The sequence below is a fragment of the Myotis daubentonii genome, chromosome 10, assembly GCF_963259705.1.
Source record: "Myotis daubentonii chromosome 10, mMyoDau2.1, whole genome shotgun sequence".
Classification (NCBI taxonomy): Eukaryota; Metazoa; Chordata; class Mammalia; order Chiroptera; family Vespertilionidae; genus Myotis; species Myotis daubentonii.
Window position 1 is genome coordinate 57266213 of NC_081849.1, and position 16387 is coordinate 57282599.

General features: G+C 37.9%; 1 protein-coding gene across 2 annotated transcripts in view; it reads right to left on the reverse strand.

Annotated features, from left to right (window-relative positions):
- CRPPA (CDP-L-ribitol pyrophosphorylase A) overlaps positions 1-16387 on the reverse strand; it is a 178065-nt gene that overhangs the window by 154774 nt on the left and 6904 nt on the right. For both annotated transcript variants that reach the window (XM_059712468.1, XM_059712469.1), the window contains exon 2: positions 2502-2778. In XM_059712468.1, coding sequence (XP_059568451.1) covers positions 2502-2778 — 277 coding nt within the window. The remainder of the gene's footprint in view (positions 1-2501; positions 2779-16387) is intronic.

The following is a 16387-nucleotide window of genomic DNA, read 5'->3' on the forward strand; positions in this document are numbered from 1 at the left end:
GTCTACATAAACCTTTGATTTGATTTTAAGCCCTCTGTAAGATTCTACCACTACTAAAGTTCTTTAACTGTTCAAGAAACAAAATATCCAGAGCCATTTTTAAACTGACATCATACCCAATTGCTCACTAAATTACAGAGACAACTATTTACCTTAAGAAAAGGAATAAGGTGGTGATCACAATCTATGTTAAGTCGGGACGTTACGCTGTATACCTTAAACTTATTTAGTGCTGTATGTTCATTATACATCAATAAAAGGGGGGGGGGAGAAGGACAAAATCATGTGTAATATCATGGTTAATTATGCTCTAACCCTGTAACTTTATTATCCACCATATAACTGGTGTGGGGGCTGGGGATGTAAATAGGGATACTGCTAACCACCCCACAGTGCAGGACAGCCCCCACCACAAAGAGTTATGTTACCCAAAATGTTAGTCATGCCAAGCTTGAGAGACCCTCATCAGTGTTCAATTATATAAAGAAATCACATCAATATTCAAATATAGAAAGAAATTACAGTGTGGAGCCTGCTATCAGATGCAAAAATCCCTCATTTTAAATATTAGAAAGCAACCCAACTCAAGGGGACTTGGTTTTATGAGAATTCAGTAAAATGTACCATAAACCAGTGCTCAAAAGGTCCTAGGCAATTAGAACTCTTAGATAAATACAATATCCATGGGTAGGTCTGCAAAGTTGTGGCAAGCAAGGTAGTGTCTAAACTGTAACATAACAAAACCTTGGCGAGATGTTGGGATGGGGAGACCAGGAGCACGGGATTTCAGGAGAAGACATGCTGAGGCCTGCTGTCAGAGAAAGGGAGGAAAAGTAAAAGCACACAAAATACATGTCTTTTCATAGTTTGCCAACTTCCAAAAGCTGGATAAAAGCCAGGAAACAATTATATCCTATGTTTTCAAAGTATTGGGAGTTAAAAGCTGAAGCCTTAGAATTTGTATACCCAGACAAACTATCATCAAGAGTAAGGATGAACAAGCACTAAAAGAATTTCTGGTCTCACTGCTGGTCCTACTGAGGTCCTGTCAAATCTGTGGAACCCAGGAATGGTGCATACACAATGAAGAGAGCAAAATTGTGTCCTTGTGATACTTTTGAGTTCCTGTATGCAGGCAACTCTAATGTTTGCCTTAATATTGGACATCTTAGTCTCTTGAGGTAATTAATACATCTACATTAATTTGTCTTGTTTTGTCCAAAATGTAATATAAGTTAAAAAATCATAGTTATCTTTAGCATGTATACCACCTCAGGGGCTGTCATACTGTGTAGCTTGCTTAGAAAATGATTTATCTAAATAGGACCTTTGGTAGAGCTTGAAAATTTGGGGCTAAGAAAAGAAGAAAATCTGTTCAGAGTCTATAGAACACAATTTATGAGAACAAAGGACAAGGAATCCATGGAAAAGAAATTGTAAAGTGTCTTTGACTAAACAGTCACACTCTTTTCTTGTCTTAGATAGTATATTTGATTCAGGCCAATATTTTGCAATTTATTGGCCAGTGGTTATAAAAGATGCCAATTCTTCCCACCAACATAAGAACTTCAATTACTAGGATAAGTTTCTATTAATTGCATTTGTTTTTTTATGATTAGAACAGTATGAGGGTTGGCAGGAAGTAGTACCTGGATTTCCTGAAGCTATTGGATCACTATCCTAACCATTTCAAGGAAATTTAGAATATATACACACACATTCATCATACATATTGGAATTTTGACTGACTTCTTAGACATTTTCCCTACTCTGATGACATTATTACTACATTCTTCTCCAAATAGCTCATATTACATTATTAGGATAAATGACTATAGCAAAGATAAATTCCAGAACAATCTCACAATCTACAAAATTCCTAAAACAAATTACCCTAACCTCTTCAGATCATCATGCCCATTTTAATAATTTCACATTTAAATATCCTAATATATAAAAAGCCAGGAGCCGTTATGACATAAATGACTGGACAGATGACCGAACAGCAGGATGCCTGTGGGAGGGAGCTCCCTCCTGGCCCGGCCGGGGCACAGCGGAACTCCAGGTCTCGCAAGATTGGGGGCATGGCCAGCCATCAAACTGGACCCTGACAGGAGGGAGGAGGGAGCCTCATTCCTCGCATAATCAGCCATTGGTCAGCTTGCTTTCAGCGGCCTGCCAGCCAGGAATCCTATTCCCCTGCACCCCGGACCCTGACAGGAGGGAGGAGGGAGCCTCTTGGCTTTTTCACAAATGAATGGTAACCTCCTGGCTTTTTCACAAATGACTGATTGCATCAGTGTTGTTTTTACATCATGTTTTTGTTGTTTTGTTACATCAACAACAACAAAGATATGATATAATTTCCTCTAATTAATTCCCTTTTAATGTGCATGAATTTCTTGCACCGGGCCACTAGTAATTCCATCAAAACTCAGCAAATGAACCACTCTATATAGTGTTTGCCTCTTTTATCCATTCACATAAGTATAAATACTTACCCCATGTTCCTTAGCAGCTGTGGCCACTTTAAGGAGAATATCTTCCTCCACAAAAGGTCTCACAGCATCATGGATAATCACTACTTCTGGCTTCGAGAGCTTGGAGTCTGGCTGATCCTCAGCCAGAGCTTTTAGTCCATTGAATATTGACCTGTGGCGGGTCACTCCAGCTTCAACTAGTGAGATGCGCTTATGCTGGTACTTCTGAATAATACCCTTCATTGCTTCCATGTTCTCTCTAGTTACTGACACAACAATGTCCTTTATCCAACATACTCTAAAAAGAAAGTACATACACATTTTATATAGATTGATTTGTATGCAACAACTAAAGTTAAGCTAATAACAGAAAATTAATTTTAGTAAGTACTAGTATATCTTCATAAAAAGATTAAGAACTGAAAGTTAATCAGTTTTATGAATTTTTATCAAGTTTAGTAAAGAGATTAAAAAATAAAACATCAGTGACTATGTCAGACTATATAGAAACAGACAGATATAAACATAGTATTTCACAATATATAGTGTGAAATTATCTATAGAGTGAAAATAGATAGCTATGATATATAGATATATAGTATAGATTTCTGTCTTAAAAGTTAAATTTAAATAATTACAATATCAATCAGTAGAGAAAGAAGAATATAACAAGAATATGCTTTTAAATTGATTTTCTCCAAATAATTTTTTTCCTCATAGAATAGGAACCCTTCAAAGCACTTTTAAATTCCAAAAGCTCTGTCTCTTTCTTCTAGAAAGTTTACTGAACTGACAACAAAGCTGGATAACTAACTCAAACTTTGCCGACATCAGGGTGAAATACTGTAGCTTAAATGGGGAAACTATAATAATTAAATTAATATAAATATAAATCCAGCTTGAATAAAATGGGAAAAACTCATAATTTAGTAAAATATAAAATTTGAAAAAGAAATTAATCTGTTGAGTCAGATATAAAATATAAAACTTTTTTTTTCCTGTTGTAAAACATTTTCTTAAAAGAGAGCCACTGACATACATTGAGTGATGGCTGCGTTAAAGAAGTTTGGCAGACTTCTCTTGAACACCAGTGCTAACAGTGGGTACTGTCATTTTAGACACAATGTTCCACAGCCCACAGGCCTAAGCCAGGAAAATGCCCTCTGAACCATGACATCAACTCTGAATGAAGTCCACTTTAAAATTTAATGGAATCCTAAGTCTATGAGATTCTGTATGTTTAAGTCAAACATAGTTTTAAAGAGATGGAAGAGGGGTCTTAAAAGTACTAAGTAGTGAAATTAACTCTCCACTTCATTGAAAAAAAATGAATGAACAACATTGGGTTGCTTTATTCAATAATTATCAATCTCCTACTGTCTGGTATTGAACAAATCCTTTGCATAACCCAAAACTCCATTCTGCCTGGGGCTACAAGAATACTACACTGATGAACAGAACCAAGAGCTACTCAACAGGCATGCTGTCTTTTCATTTTAAATCCATTCCCTTAACAAATATTTACTGAGCACCAAATAAATTATCAGCATTGAGTATACAATGGAAATAGTCACTGCCTTCACAGAGCTTACAGATGAAACACATAAGAACACTAATAAACAATTGCAAGTTGTGACCAAGTGCTATGAAAGAGCAGTCCAGGCTCCAGGACTGTGTGCAAGTAGAATATTTAACCAGCAGAGAAAAGTTCAAGATGATGCCCCTTTAAGAAGCGTTTGCTCTACCATCCAAGCTGAGAGTGGCAGGAAAACAAGCAATGGGGTTTGGAGGGAGGGAGAGAGGGCCGGTGTAAGCAGAGGCCACTGCAAGGTCCTGAAACGCTGGGAAGAAACGGAGTTCTATGAGCAAGCAGGGGAAAGCGCTTGATGTGGATGGAGGCCCAGGAAAGCACAGGGCTGGGGAGGCCATGCGGACCGCCCAGGCCAAGGTAGGGGTTTAAGTCTTTAATCCTAGAAGTGTTAGGAACCCATAGGAAAGCTTAATTCATAAGAAGACATTCATGCAATAAATAAACTAACAAACTAACTTATTTCCACCAATGTTCTAGACACTGTTCTATGACATGATGGTAGAATACAGGCCCCCGAAAGATGTCCATCCCCTAGCTCCCCAGACCTGTGACTATGTAACCTTACACACCAAAGTAATGATGCAGGTGTGATGAAGGGTCTTGAGATGGAAAGTTCATCCTCGACTATCTTGGTGGGTGCAATATACTCATGAGTCCTTATACGTGAAAGAGAGAGGCAGAGCAGTCAAAGAAGGAGGTGTGATAACAGAGTGATTCAGGACCACAAGTAGAATCTTGAAAATGCCAAATAAATGGATTATCCCTAGAGCATCCAGAAGAAACATAGCACTGTCAGTATCTTTATTTTTGCCCACTGGGAATGATTTGGGGCTTCTGACCTCCAGAAGTGTAAGATAAACTTCTATTGCTTTAAGCCACTTGGTTCATGGAAATTTTTTACAGAAGCAATAGGAAACTAATTTAACAGCATAAATTTTACTCTGACTGCAAGGTGAAAAATAGATTTAGTAGACAGAGAAAGAATGCAGATAGACCAGGTAGGAGACTACTGCTAAAGTCTGGGCAAAGACAAAGATGGAGCTTCTAGATGGAAATTAAGAGGTAAATTAGAGGTAATCTACATTAGCCAATAATATTAGCAATATAATTATCATATAATGTAAATAATAACATAAATTAAGCACTATATCCTAAGCATTAGTAATATTCTCTCATGTAATCCTCACAACACTATACTGTCTCTCATAATCTGGGAAACAAATCAGAAAGATATCTGATACCTAATTTTCCTACACTACCATCTTATGCCAAAAATAAAATGGTTTGATAAAAAATATCTTTTTATCATTTTTCATCAAGATAATACAACATGCCATCCTTTAGAATGTAGGTTCCATGATAGCAGGAACAATCTGTTTTGTTCATTGCTTTACACTTTATACCTAGGTACAATGATGGTGAACCTTTTGAGCTCGGCGTGTCAGTATTTTGAAAAACCCTAACTTAACTCTGGTGCCGTGTCACTTATAGAATCTTTTTGATATTTGCAACCATAGTAAAACAAAGATTTATATTTTTGATATTTATTTTATATATTTAAATGCCATTTAACAAAAAAAATCAACCAAAAAAATGAGTTCGCGTGTCACCTCTGACACGCGTGTCATATGTTCGCCATCACTGACCTAGGAGGTATTCAATTATTTGTTGAATGAATAAATGACTTTAGTCTGTCTCATCTACCAGGAGCAGTGCAACATCTTACAACATTGCATAGTTTCAAAGATTATGAGAATACAGGAAGTTCTCTTCATTAACCTGGTTAGCTATAAAAATCAAGAATAAAAACAGCCTTCCCTATGCAATGTGGTTTTGTGGATTGTTTTGTTTTGAGATGTTTTACTCTACTCTAATTCCTAGATTCTAAATCTCCTAGAGGGCCAAATTACTTACATATGTAAATCATTTGAGGGAATTAACTCATAGAATACCAAAGAATAAAATATATGGCAATCTGTGCAGGCAATAAAAGGAATTTTGGAATAAGCTAAGTATGGGTGCTCTTTGTTTTTTAGCCCATCCATCCTCCACTCCTTTTATTGTAAATTTAACAATTGCTATAACTTACACTATACTGATACGGTTTAGAGTTATACTATACTTAACAAAGCCCTTAGCAAATAACAGTGACAGTTCGTCAGTGTTCCCAAAATATGGGGTTTCCCAAGATTCTGTCTGCATTGGCACAGCTCTCCCATAACGTATTACACCAACCTCTTTGCTGGTCTCCTTCTCATTTTCTCTCAACAAAAACCATTCTCACCAGTTCTAGATGGTTTTCTTCAGCGCAAACCTGAGGCCTACCCCTGCAGGCTCTTGAGCAGGGCCCTTCAATTCCTGACCTCAGCCTACTTCTCCCTGCACCACTTGATCTCTCCATATCCCTCTTACTCTACTGACCACATTCTCCCACACCCATGACTTTGCTTGTGCTGCTTCCTTTGCCTCTCAACACTATCCCCTGACCCTGTCCCTGTCCCTCCCCTACCCCCACCCACTCTAGGGTGAGTCCTACTCTCTTCAGCTGTCAGTTTGGATATGGCCTCCTCCAGGAAGATGTCCCTGTTATTCTGGGTGAAGCACTGCTTCCAGAGGGCTCTTATCAAGCTAGGGAGTCTTATCAAGCATCATACTGTATTCTTTTCTATATCCTTGCTAACTCATAGAAAGAAAAGACTACACCCCAGGGCAGCCGTGGGCAAACTACGGCCCGCGGGCCAGATGCGGCCCGTTTGAAATGAATAAAACTAAAAAAAAAAAAAAGACCGTACCCTTTTATGTAACGATGTTTACTTTGAATTTATATTAGTTCACACAAACACTCCATCCATGCTTTTGTTCCGGCCCTCCGGTCCAGTTTAAGAACCCATTGTGGCCCTCAAGTCAAAAAGTTTGCCCACCCCTGCCCCAGGGCCTGGCACCTACTAAACTTTCAGTAATATTAATAGTAGAAACAGCAACTATGATGTACTGATTGCCTTGTTTATTAATACAACATCACACTAAGCTTATTTTTAAGATAGAGAAATTATAAACGCATGCCCAACTAAATCAGTGGGCAGGATTGTTTCATAAGGCAAGAGCTTAACCTGTACCCTGTTATTCATTTCTGTTGCTTTTCATATTATAGTCTACCAGAAAAATAGGTTAAAAGCAACTTTTAAAGACATAATAATGCTGTTTTTAATCAAAAATTAATTTGAATTAAATGTTAATATATGGAACAATTAAGAGGGAGAAAGATGATGGGACATTGCTTGACATAGAGTAGTCATTCAAATATCTGTTCAATGAATTAATGAATGAACTCCCAAAGGTAAATCCCAATTTTACCAGAATGTCTTAAAATAGCTATAAAATAATCATCTATGGTCCATCAGACAGAAAGCAAACTAGATGGATGTAAATAATTACCAACAGATAAACTCCTGGCTTTAGGTTATTTCACACAATTGTATGAAGTTCTAAAATAGAAAAGTGTTTTAAACCAGTGTTTCTCAAACTGCAGATTTCAGGACCCACTAGTGTGCTATAAAGTCAGTTTAGTAAGATTAGACTAATATTTCCGAGTAAATGAACTAGAAGTTAATAGAAAAATTAGAATGCATAGCAAATAGTAAAGATAGGTTGTTTTCATGAAATTCTTTCCAATGTGAGAGTGTGTATAATAATTATGTGTTTGTCATTGAGTCATGAATCAAAGTGTAATTCTTATAACAGGTCACAATAAAAAAAGTTTGAAAACACCATTTTAGACCATTCTTGGAGATAATGGGCTTATTATGCTGTTTTGTTCGGCAACCCAAGCATATCCCCAGAAATTGCAAGCCTTTATAAATACTGTTTGTGTTTCTGAGGATTTATTCACATTCTTTCCTAGTTATAGAATTAAGAGCCTTTCACAGTATTAAAATTTAATAATGTAGAATCATGAAACGGAGAAAGAACCTAAGTACCTCACACAGTGCCTACTGCACAAATATTTGCTGAATAAATGGATCTGGTTGACCTCCTTAGCTGAAGGCAAGTCCACACTGAACCCCCTGTGTCTGGGTTTTATCAAGATCTCCTGAGTATTTCCTTCCTAGCACATTCCATGGGAAAGCTACAAACCTAACCACAAGCTCCATTACACCTACAGATATTTTTGGAAAAAAATATAATATCTCAGATGTTATTTTCTCCTAGAATAAGATATTTAGAGAAGCACTCTGCTCAGATAGTTTAAGAAGATCAGCTGAAAATAGATGATTTAAACAAATGTTTTTAAAAAGAAACAGATGGAAAATCGGGCCCTGTTAACACCTCTAAAGTACTGTCTTGAGGCCAAAAAGTTTGGCCCCTAGGGACAGTGGCAGCTCTGACTCGTTGCCGTGACAGTCTTCTAGATTGTACTGTGGCCCTAATTTATGGATTTCCATTTCTCTGAACCCATCCTGATATTTTAGAAGCAAAATGTTGAATCTGTTTAAAAGGGCTGGTTTCTGATTGCCTTCACCAGTCAAGTCTCCGTACTACTGCCCATGAAGGCTTCCAGCGGTCAGGCCGAGTCCACCAGTCCTGATCTTATCTTTAGTGTTGAAGGAGCCTTATGAGAGCCACTGGGAACTTAACACTGATCTCTACAAAATGTAGTCTTTTTGTATTTTTTTTTTTTGTACAAAATATAGACCCATTCCTTCCTCTGACTCAGACCTGACCCTTTTATTAATGAAGCATTAAGACAAAATTTTTTAAAGTCAAATTCATCTATCTGAGCAATCAATCAACTAAAAGCTTCCTAAATGCCTTTCTATTTCTGAATCCCTTATCCAATTAATCACTAAAACCTGTCAATTCCTGTCTAAATATTTCTCCTGGCTTCCCTACTCCATTCCTACTTTCAGCTTAATTCAAGCAATCAACATTGCTCATTTGGATTAACATTTATGTATTTATTTCTGTTCTATCTTGTTCTAACAGAATTTGCAGTGGTTTCAGAAATATTGAAGAGAACATTTTTTTTTAAGTGCACAGAAAGCAAAAATGAAAGACAAGGAGAAAACATAAAATCATATAATCCATAAATTAATAGACTGAAAGACATACCATGGAGTCTTAAACACTTAGTAAAATTGGGCTCTCATTGATTTTCAAAGTGGTAAGAAAGCAACCCAATCTCAATCACAAAATATAATTTCCATAACAAACACATATAAATGGATAAGACATTTTTTTTTTTCAAATTCATCTGGAGTTACCAAATTCAAGAAGACTAACTCATATTAACCAAACTAATGAAGGATTGAAACATGAATTAGAATACCAAGGTTTTAATATAAAATGATATGCATTACTTTCACAGGATCTGGAATGCTTTTTATTAGTGGGATAGCACATTTTCCTCCTACAGAAGATTTGTATGGGAAGCCAATTTATAATAAGGTTTTGATGAGCATGGGACCCTATCAAGGAGCAAGTTATCTTAAGCAGTGTCCCCCACCTAAGAGAATTGGAGAAACTTCAAGAGCTATGGGGAAGGCTATGCCAGATATTGTTCAAATCTATTATCAGAAGAATTATAACCCCACCCAGCCCACTGCCACTGCCAAAAATCTCAATAAGCCAAAATTTGCATCTTTAACTTGCTTTTGTTGTGGTTGCCATTTTAATCTGTTTAGCTAGTCCAGGTTGTCTAGCTCTCCTTAATGATGCTTTCTTTCCTTAGATATTTAAAGCCAAAAATTAGATTACTGGCAGAAATTTTTACTTCCTCCTTTAGATCTGAAAAGACTTTTTTTTTAAAGTAAAATTTAGATGTATGAGTCTCTCAGTTGTGAGCCAATTTTACAATTTAACTGTCAGAGCTTTATGCCCCTGCCAATAATACCACTTTCCCATGATTTCTTTTCTTAGAGCAACATTTCCTTTTAGAAACTCAAGTCATAAAGTAATAATTATATAAGAGATTAATACCCTTGATCTCAGTTCCTTGTTAGTAAAATGAGAAAAATCAAAGTTCTCTTCAAGTTATATAATCTGTGGTTCAATAATTTATATTGCAATTCCTTCTAAAAAGCCAAAATGAAATTTTCAAACTCCTAAAAACTTTAATCAACTTCTGAAAAGCCCTTCTTTCTAGTACAACCTAAAAATTAGTTGTTATTCTTGATTCTTTTAATCATACCGATAATGTACAGATCTGAACGACCAGTTGCATAAGATTAATATAGAACATATATGAACATATATATACATACACATTTCTACATGTCTATACATATGTACATAATGGATAATTATAATAAATGTACCTCAACGCAACTGATTTAGACATATATTTGTCCAGATAGAACCTTTAGCAAAATACATCAGTTTGTAAGGGTTCAGAGATTCTTTTGAATCTCATTTAATCTGATAAACTGGTATCTAAGAAATGACACACAGGTAGAACTTGGCTAATCTAGAAAAATGTGTATGTTTCCAATTTCACCAGCAGGAAAACACAAAACAAACAAAAACAATATGAAGACTCAGTTGATTCAAAAGATAGATTTTTCTCTCAATATTTCTTCCAACTTCTAAATTATATATGAACAGGTTCTTTATATGTAACACTAGAGGCCTGGTGCATGAAATCCATGCACAGGTAGGGTTTCTAGGCCTGGCCAGTGATCAGGGACAACTGGGGCCTTCCCGCTGCCGGCTGGGGCCTTCCTTCATTCCGCACCACCCTCTGGTGGTCAGTGCACATCATAGCGAGCGACTGAACTCCTGGTCTCCCGGTCAAACTCCCTAGGGCAGGGGTGGGCAACCCCTGGCATGCGTGCCAAACATGGCATGCCAGTAACTTTTGCTGGCACATGAAACCCTCTCTTATAATCTTCCATTTACAAAATTTCTGTGAAGATTTGAATGACTTAAATGTTAAATTACAAGGAACTGGCAAGACACGATGTTATGTTTGGTTACATAAAGGCTTTTGAAAAGAAACTGGAAGTCTTTAAGAGGGATGTGGATGGTGAGAGATTTAGATATTTCTCAAACCTCAAGAGGCACATCAAAGACCTCCCAAAAGATAACAGAACAGACTGTCAAAGCCTTCAAAAGCTGTTTTTAAATATCATCGAGTCAACTATTGAGCAGTTCTTCTCAAGATTTGCAAAATTCAGAGAACTGGAAGAGACAGCAAAATTCCTGAGGTTTCCAGACAGCATGAAACTGGAGGAACTAAACTTACAAATGTTTTCATGGATAGACTTTGAAATGTAGTTAATTGAATTTCAGAGTAGCTCAATTTGGAAGCAGAAATTTATTGACCTTAGAGTTGACTTGGAAAACATTGAAAAAAAGCGATTAGAGATAGGAGTACCAGAGAGAAGTGTCGAAAATGAACTATTGAGGACTTGGAATGCCATTCCAGAAAATTTTTTCTGTTTAAAAAACTTTGCAACACATTATTCTCCATGTTTTCATCCACATACGCTTGTGAATCTTTGTTCTCAGTGATGAATTTTGTTAAGTCTCCTAATAGGAGTAGCCTGATGGATGAAAGAGATATGCTCGTGCATATCTCTGAAGGTCATGAAATATAAACCTGATGTAAAACCTCTGTCATCAGTGATGCAGCAGTAAAAGTCCCACTGATAATATCAAACGGAGTCATAAAGTTTTCTGTCGGACTATCAGTGTACATGTATACATTAAAAAATAAATGTATTTTTCATCATCATATACTGTGTTTTTGTCGCTCAAATGAATTTTATTATTTCTTCAAGGTTCTTCACATACATACACCTTAAGAGATATCAAGTAGGTGTAACATGTTCTCAAAAAATTAGGGTTGGCACGCAGAAGAATTTTGAGTCAGAGATTTTGCTGGTTTTGGCACGCACTCACAAAAAGGTTGCCCACCTCTGCCCTAGGGGATACTTTGCATATTAGCCTTTTATATATATAGAAGATATTGTTATGTATATCTCTAATATATGTACCTTTAATTCCTGAACCATTTAAAGGTTCTATGACCAATCAACTTGCTTCTACATGGATGTTCTAGCTGAGGGCTTCAATTTCCACTTTCTTGGGTCTGTTAAATCTGATTTGTTAACATTCCTTTATCACCTTTCTTTCTTCTAGAGCTTTATCTTTTATCTGCTCTACTTCCTCTTGCATTCACTAAAAATGGCTATATATTTTTAGTCCCTTTGAGTGGGTAAATGAAGGAATGGAAATTAACAGGTGAAAATGGCATTGCTAAAAAGCAATACTGGAGATCTGAACCAAGATGGCGGCGATATAGGCAGACGTGTCCCAGGTCGTGTCCCGGAGCAAATGGAACGAGCAGCTGAAGCTAGTAACACTCACACCGAATTGGCGAAATTGCTCAGCTGGTGAGAGGGTTTGCAGCCGGGAAGAGCAGAACTCCCCTGGAAAGGTAAAAAAACCAGGGATTTGGGCAGGAAAGTTTGACAGACCTCTGAGCCCAGAGAGTCGGAGGGAGACCGCGTGGCAGACAGCCGCGTCCCTTGGGACAGGCACAGCCCCTGACGGGGGAAAGGAGAACCGCGGGATTCCTGGCGCCGCCAGGGAAATTGAGAGCTGGGTTCTGTGATCACGGAGGACTGAGCCTAAAGGGGGCAGCCTGAAGAGCTGACCTGACCATGCAGTCCCGGTAAGAGAAGAAGCTTACAGAAACCAAGCCTTCCCCGTTTCCGTGGCCGGCATTTGTTTGTTTGTTTTCACTGAATCCTGTTCATGGGACATTTCGGATACAGACACTCACCTGTGCTGAAGAGAGGGAGAGTGTGCTGGGGAGTGGAATCTGGGGAGAGACTGGGGAAAGAGGGGGAGCCGGGAGAGGTGGTAGTGAATTGAGTGCTGAGACACCCCAGAGCCCGGGACTGGGGCAGCCACCCGCTCCTGAGAGGGAGTCTCCTCCCCCCAGCCCCCAGGCAAGGAGCACAGCCACACCCAGATTCCACCCTGTACGAGATCAAGGATTAAGATAACCTGATCAGTCCCTGGGAGTTAACGGGGTCTGGCCTATAGGGGGATTTTCAATCCCAGCAACAACATAGCGCCGGTAACTAACTATTACGCAGTCAGCTCTGGGCAGTGAACTTCCACTGGACAGAGAGGCCCTATAGCCTCAGAGGCCAACCCCAGAACACTGACACCCAGAGGCTGACCCACAAACTGACTCTTTGCTAAACACAAAATAAGGCAGTCTGGGAAATAAATGCGGCATGCTTTAAAATAAGGACTGTGGTTTACAACACAGAGGAACAGTATATCGCAGGGAAACTCAACACTCTCCTGAATACCTGGAAGGTCTAAGGCGAGCCACACTGAAGAATAGAAGAAACGAAGGACCTTCACTACTGCAATTTTTTTTCTTTTTTCACTTTTTAACTAAGAAACCAATTTTTTTTTCATTCTTTTTTTTTCTGTTCTTTTTTTTTTCTTTTTTTTTTTCTTTTTTTCTTTTCTTTCTTTTCTTCTTTTTCCATCACCTGATTTTACCCTTTTAATTACTACCTTCTTATTTTTAACCAGTATTATTACTGCTACCATTTTACCATTTTTTAAAGTGCCATTTTATTTTTTCTTTATTTTATTTTGGGATTAGTGTTCACCATTCTATTTTCATCGTTATATTATTGGTTGTTTCTAGTTTGCATTCATATCCAGGGAGCTGTTGCTGGAATTTGTTGGGATTAATGGCTGTTCTATAGGAGTATTCTCCTCATATAAAAAGTCTCTTCCCTCTTCCACTTCATTCTCTCTTTTCGCTCTTTTTTTTTTTTTTCTTTTCTTTTCTCGCTTTTATTTTCCCCCTTCCTTTTTCCCAATTTCATTTTTGCACTCCCTTTTTTTGGTCCCTACTTTTCTTTTCCTTTTTCTCTTTTATCTTTTTCTCTTCCTTCTTCCTTATCCCCTAATTCTCTTAATTCAGGTGGTCACCTTTAATTGGGTTTATTAATATCGTGAATATATTTGTGTATAGTGCCTGGTACGTGGTGCCTTGTTGTGTTGTATTTTGTGCCTTTAAATCAACGCAGCAGATCCAAGCAACAGCAACCTCCTGAGCACCTCATCCTCTGCTGAGGAACAGCAGCTGTACGTGAAACCTCGCCCCACCAGCCGGAAGAGCCACCACAGCTGTGAACAGCACCCACCAGAGGAGCTGCTGCCAACTGAAGAGCAGCTGCTACCGCAACCGCCCGAAGAGCAACCACAGACCAAGGAGTCACTGCCACCAAGGGAGCAACCACTGAACAACTCAACGTCTAGATATGTCAGTGAGATCAAACATGGGTAGACAAAGAAACCCCCAAAGGAAAGAGAAGGGGGACTCTCCAGAAAAGCAGCTAAGTAATACAGAGGCATGCAACATGACAGATAAAGAATTCAGAATAAGGATCCTAGAGTGCATAAACCGGATGGAGGAAAAAATCGACAACCTCTGCAAGAAGCAAGAAGAAACAGATGAAAAAATCGATAACATATGGAAGAAGCTAGAAGAAACAGATGAAAAAATCGATAACATATGGAAGAAGCTAGAAGAAACAGATGAAAAAATCAACAACCTAAGTAAGACCCAAGAAGAAATGAAGAGTGATATAGCTGCAATGAAAAACTCCATTGAAAGTATCAACAGTAGACTAGGAGAAGCGGAGGACCGAATAAGTGAATTAGAAGACAAGGAAGCAAAACACACCCAAAATGTACTGCAATTGGAGAAAAAAATTAAAAGACAGGAGGAGAGCCTAAGGGAGCTTTGGGACAACATGAAACAAAACAACATACGAATAATAGGAGTACCAGAACAACAGAAAGATGAACAAGGATTAGAAAACCTACTCGAAGAAATAATATCAGAAAACTTTCCTGAGGTGGGGAAGAAAAAAGTCACACAAGCCCAGAGAGTCCCAAACAAGGTGAACCCGAAAAGACCCACACCAAGACACATCATAATCACCATGGCAAATGTTCAGGACAAAGAGAGAATCTTACAGGCTGCAAGAGAGAGACGGAAAGTTACATACAAGGGATCTCCCATTAGATTGTCAAATGACTTCTCAACAGAAACACATCAGGCCAGAAAAGAATGGACTGAAATTTACAAAGTGATGCAAAGCAAAGGACTGAATCCAAGAATACTCTATCCAGCAAGGCTATCATTCAAACTTGAAGGGGAAATAAGAAGCTTCACAGACAAAAAAAGACTAAGGGAGTTTGTCACCACCAAGCCAGCAATGCAAGGAATGCTAAAGGGACTGGTATAAAAAGAAGAAATAAAAAGCTCAGAAAGAAAACAGCCACACACACACACAAAAAGAAATGGCTACAAACAAGTACCTTTCAATAATAACTTTAAACGTAAACGGACTAAATGCTCCAACCAAAAGACATCGAGTGGCTGAATGGATAAAAAAACATGACCCATACATCTGCTGTCTACAAGAAACCCACCTCATTAGAAGGGACTCACACAGACTGAAAGTGAAAGGATGGAAAAATATCTTTCAGGCAAATGGAAAGGAAAAGAAAGCTGGGGTAGCAATACTTATATTGGACAAAATAGACCTCAAAGTGAAGGCCTTAACAAGAGATAAGGAAGGCCACTTCATAATACTAAAGGGATCAATACAACAAGAAGATATAACCCTGGTAAACATATATGCACCCAATGTAGGAGCACCCAAATTCATAAAAAAACTCCTGGAAAATATCAAAGGAGAGATCGACAACAATACAATCATAGTAGGGGACTTTAATACACCATTGACAGCACTGGATAAGTCCTATAGACAAACAATCAGCAAAGATACAGCAATCCTAAATGACTCACTAGATCAGATGGACTTAATAGACATCTTCAGAACACTTCACCCCAAAGCCAGAGAATATACGTTCTTCTCAGGTGCTCATGGGACATATTCAAAAATAGACCACATATTGGGTCACAAGCAAAGTATCCCCAAATTCAAGAAGATTGAAATCATAAAAAGCATCTTCGCAGACCACGATGGCATAATATTAGAAATAAACTACAATAAAAACAACCCAAAATACTCAAACACCTGGAAGCTGAATAGCATGCTATTAAATATTGATTGTGTTACCAATGAGATCAAAGAAGAAATTAAAAACATCCTGGAAACTAATGACAATGAAAACACAACAATCCAAAACCTATGGGACACATTGAAAGCAGTCCTGAGAGGGAAGTTTATAGCTCTACAGGCCTATCTCAAAAAACAAGAAAAAATGGTAGTAAATCATCTAACTCTACAACTCAAAGAATTAG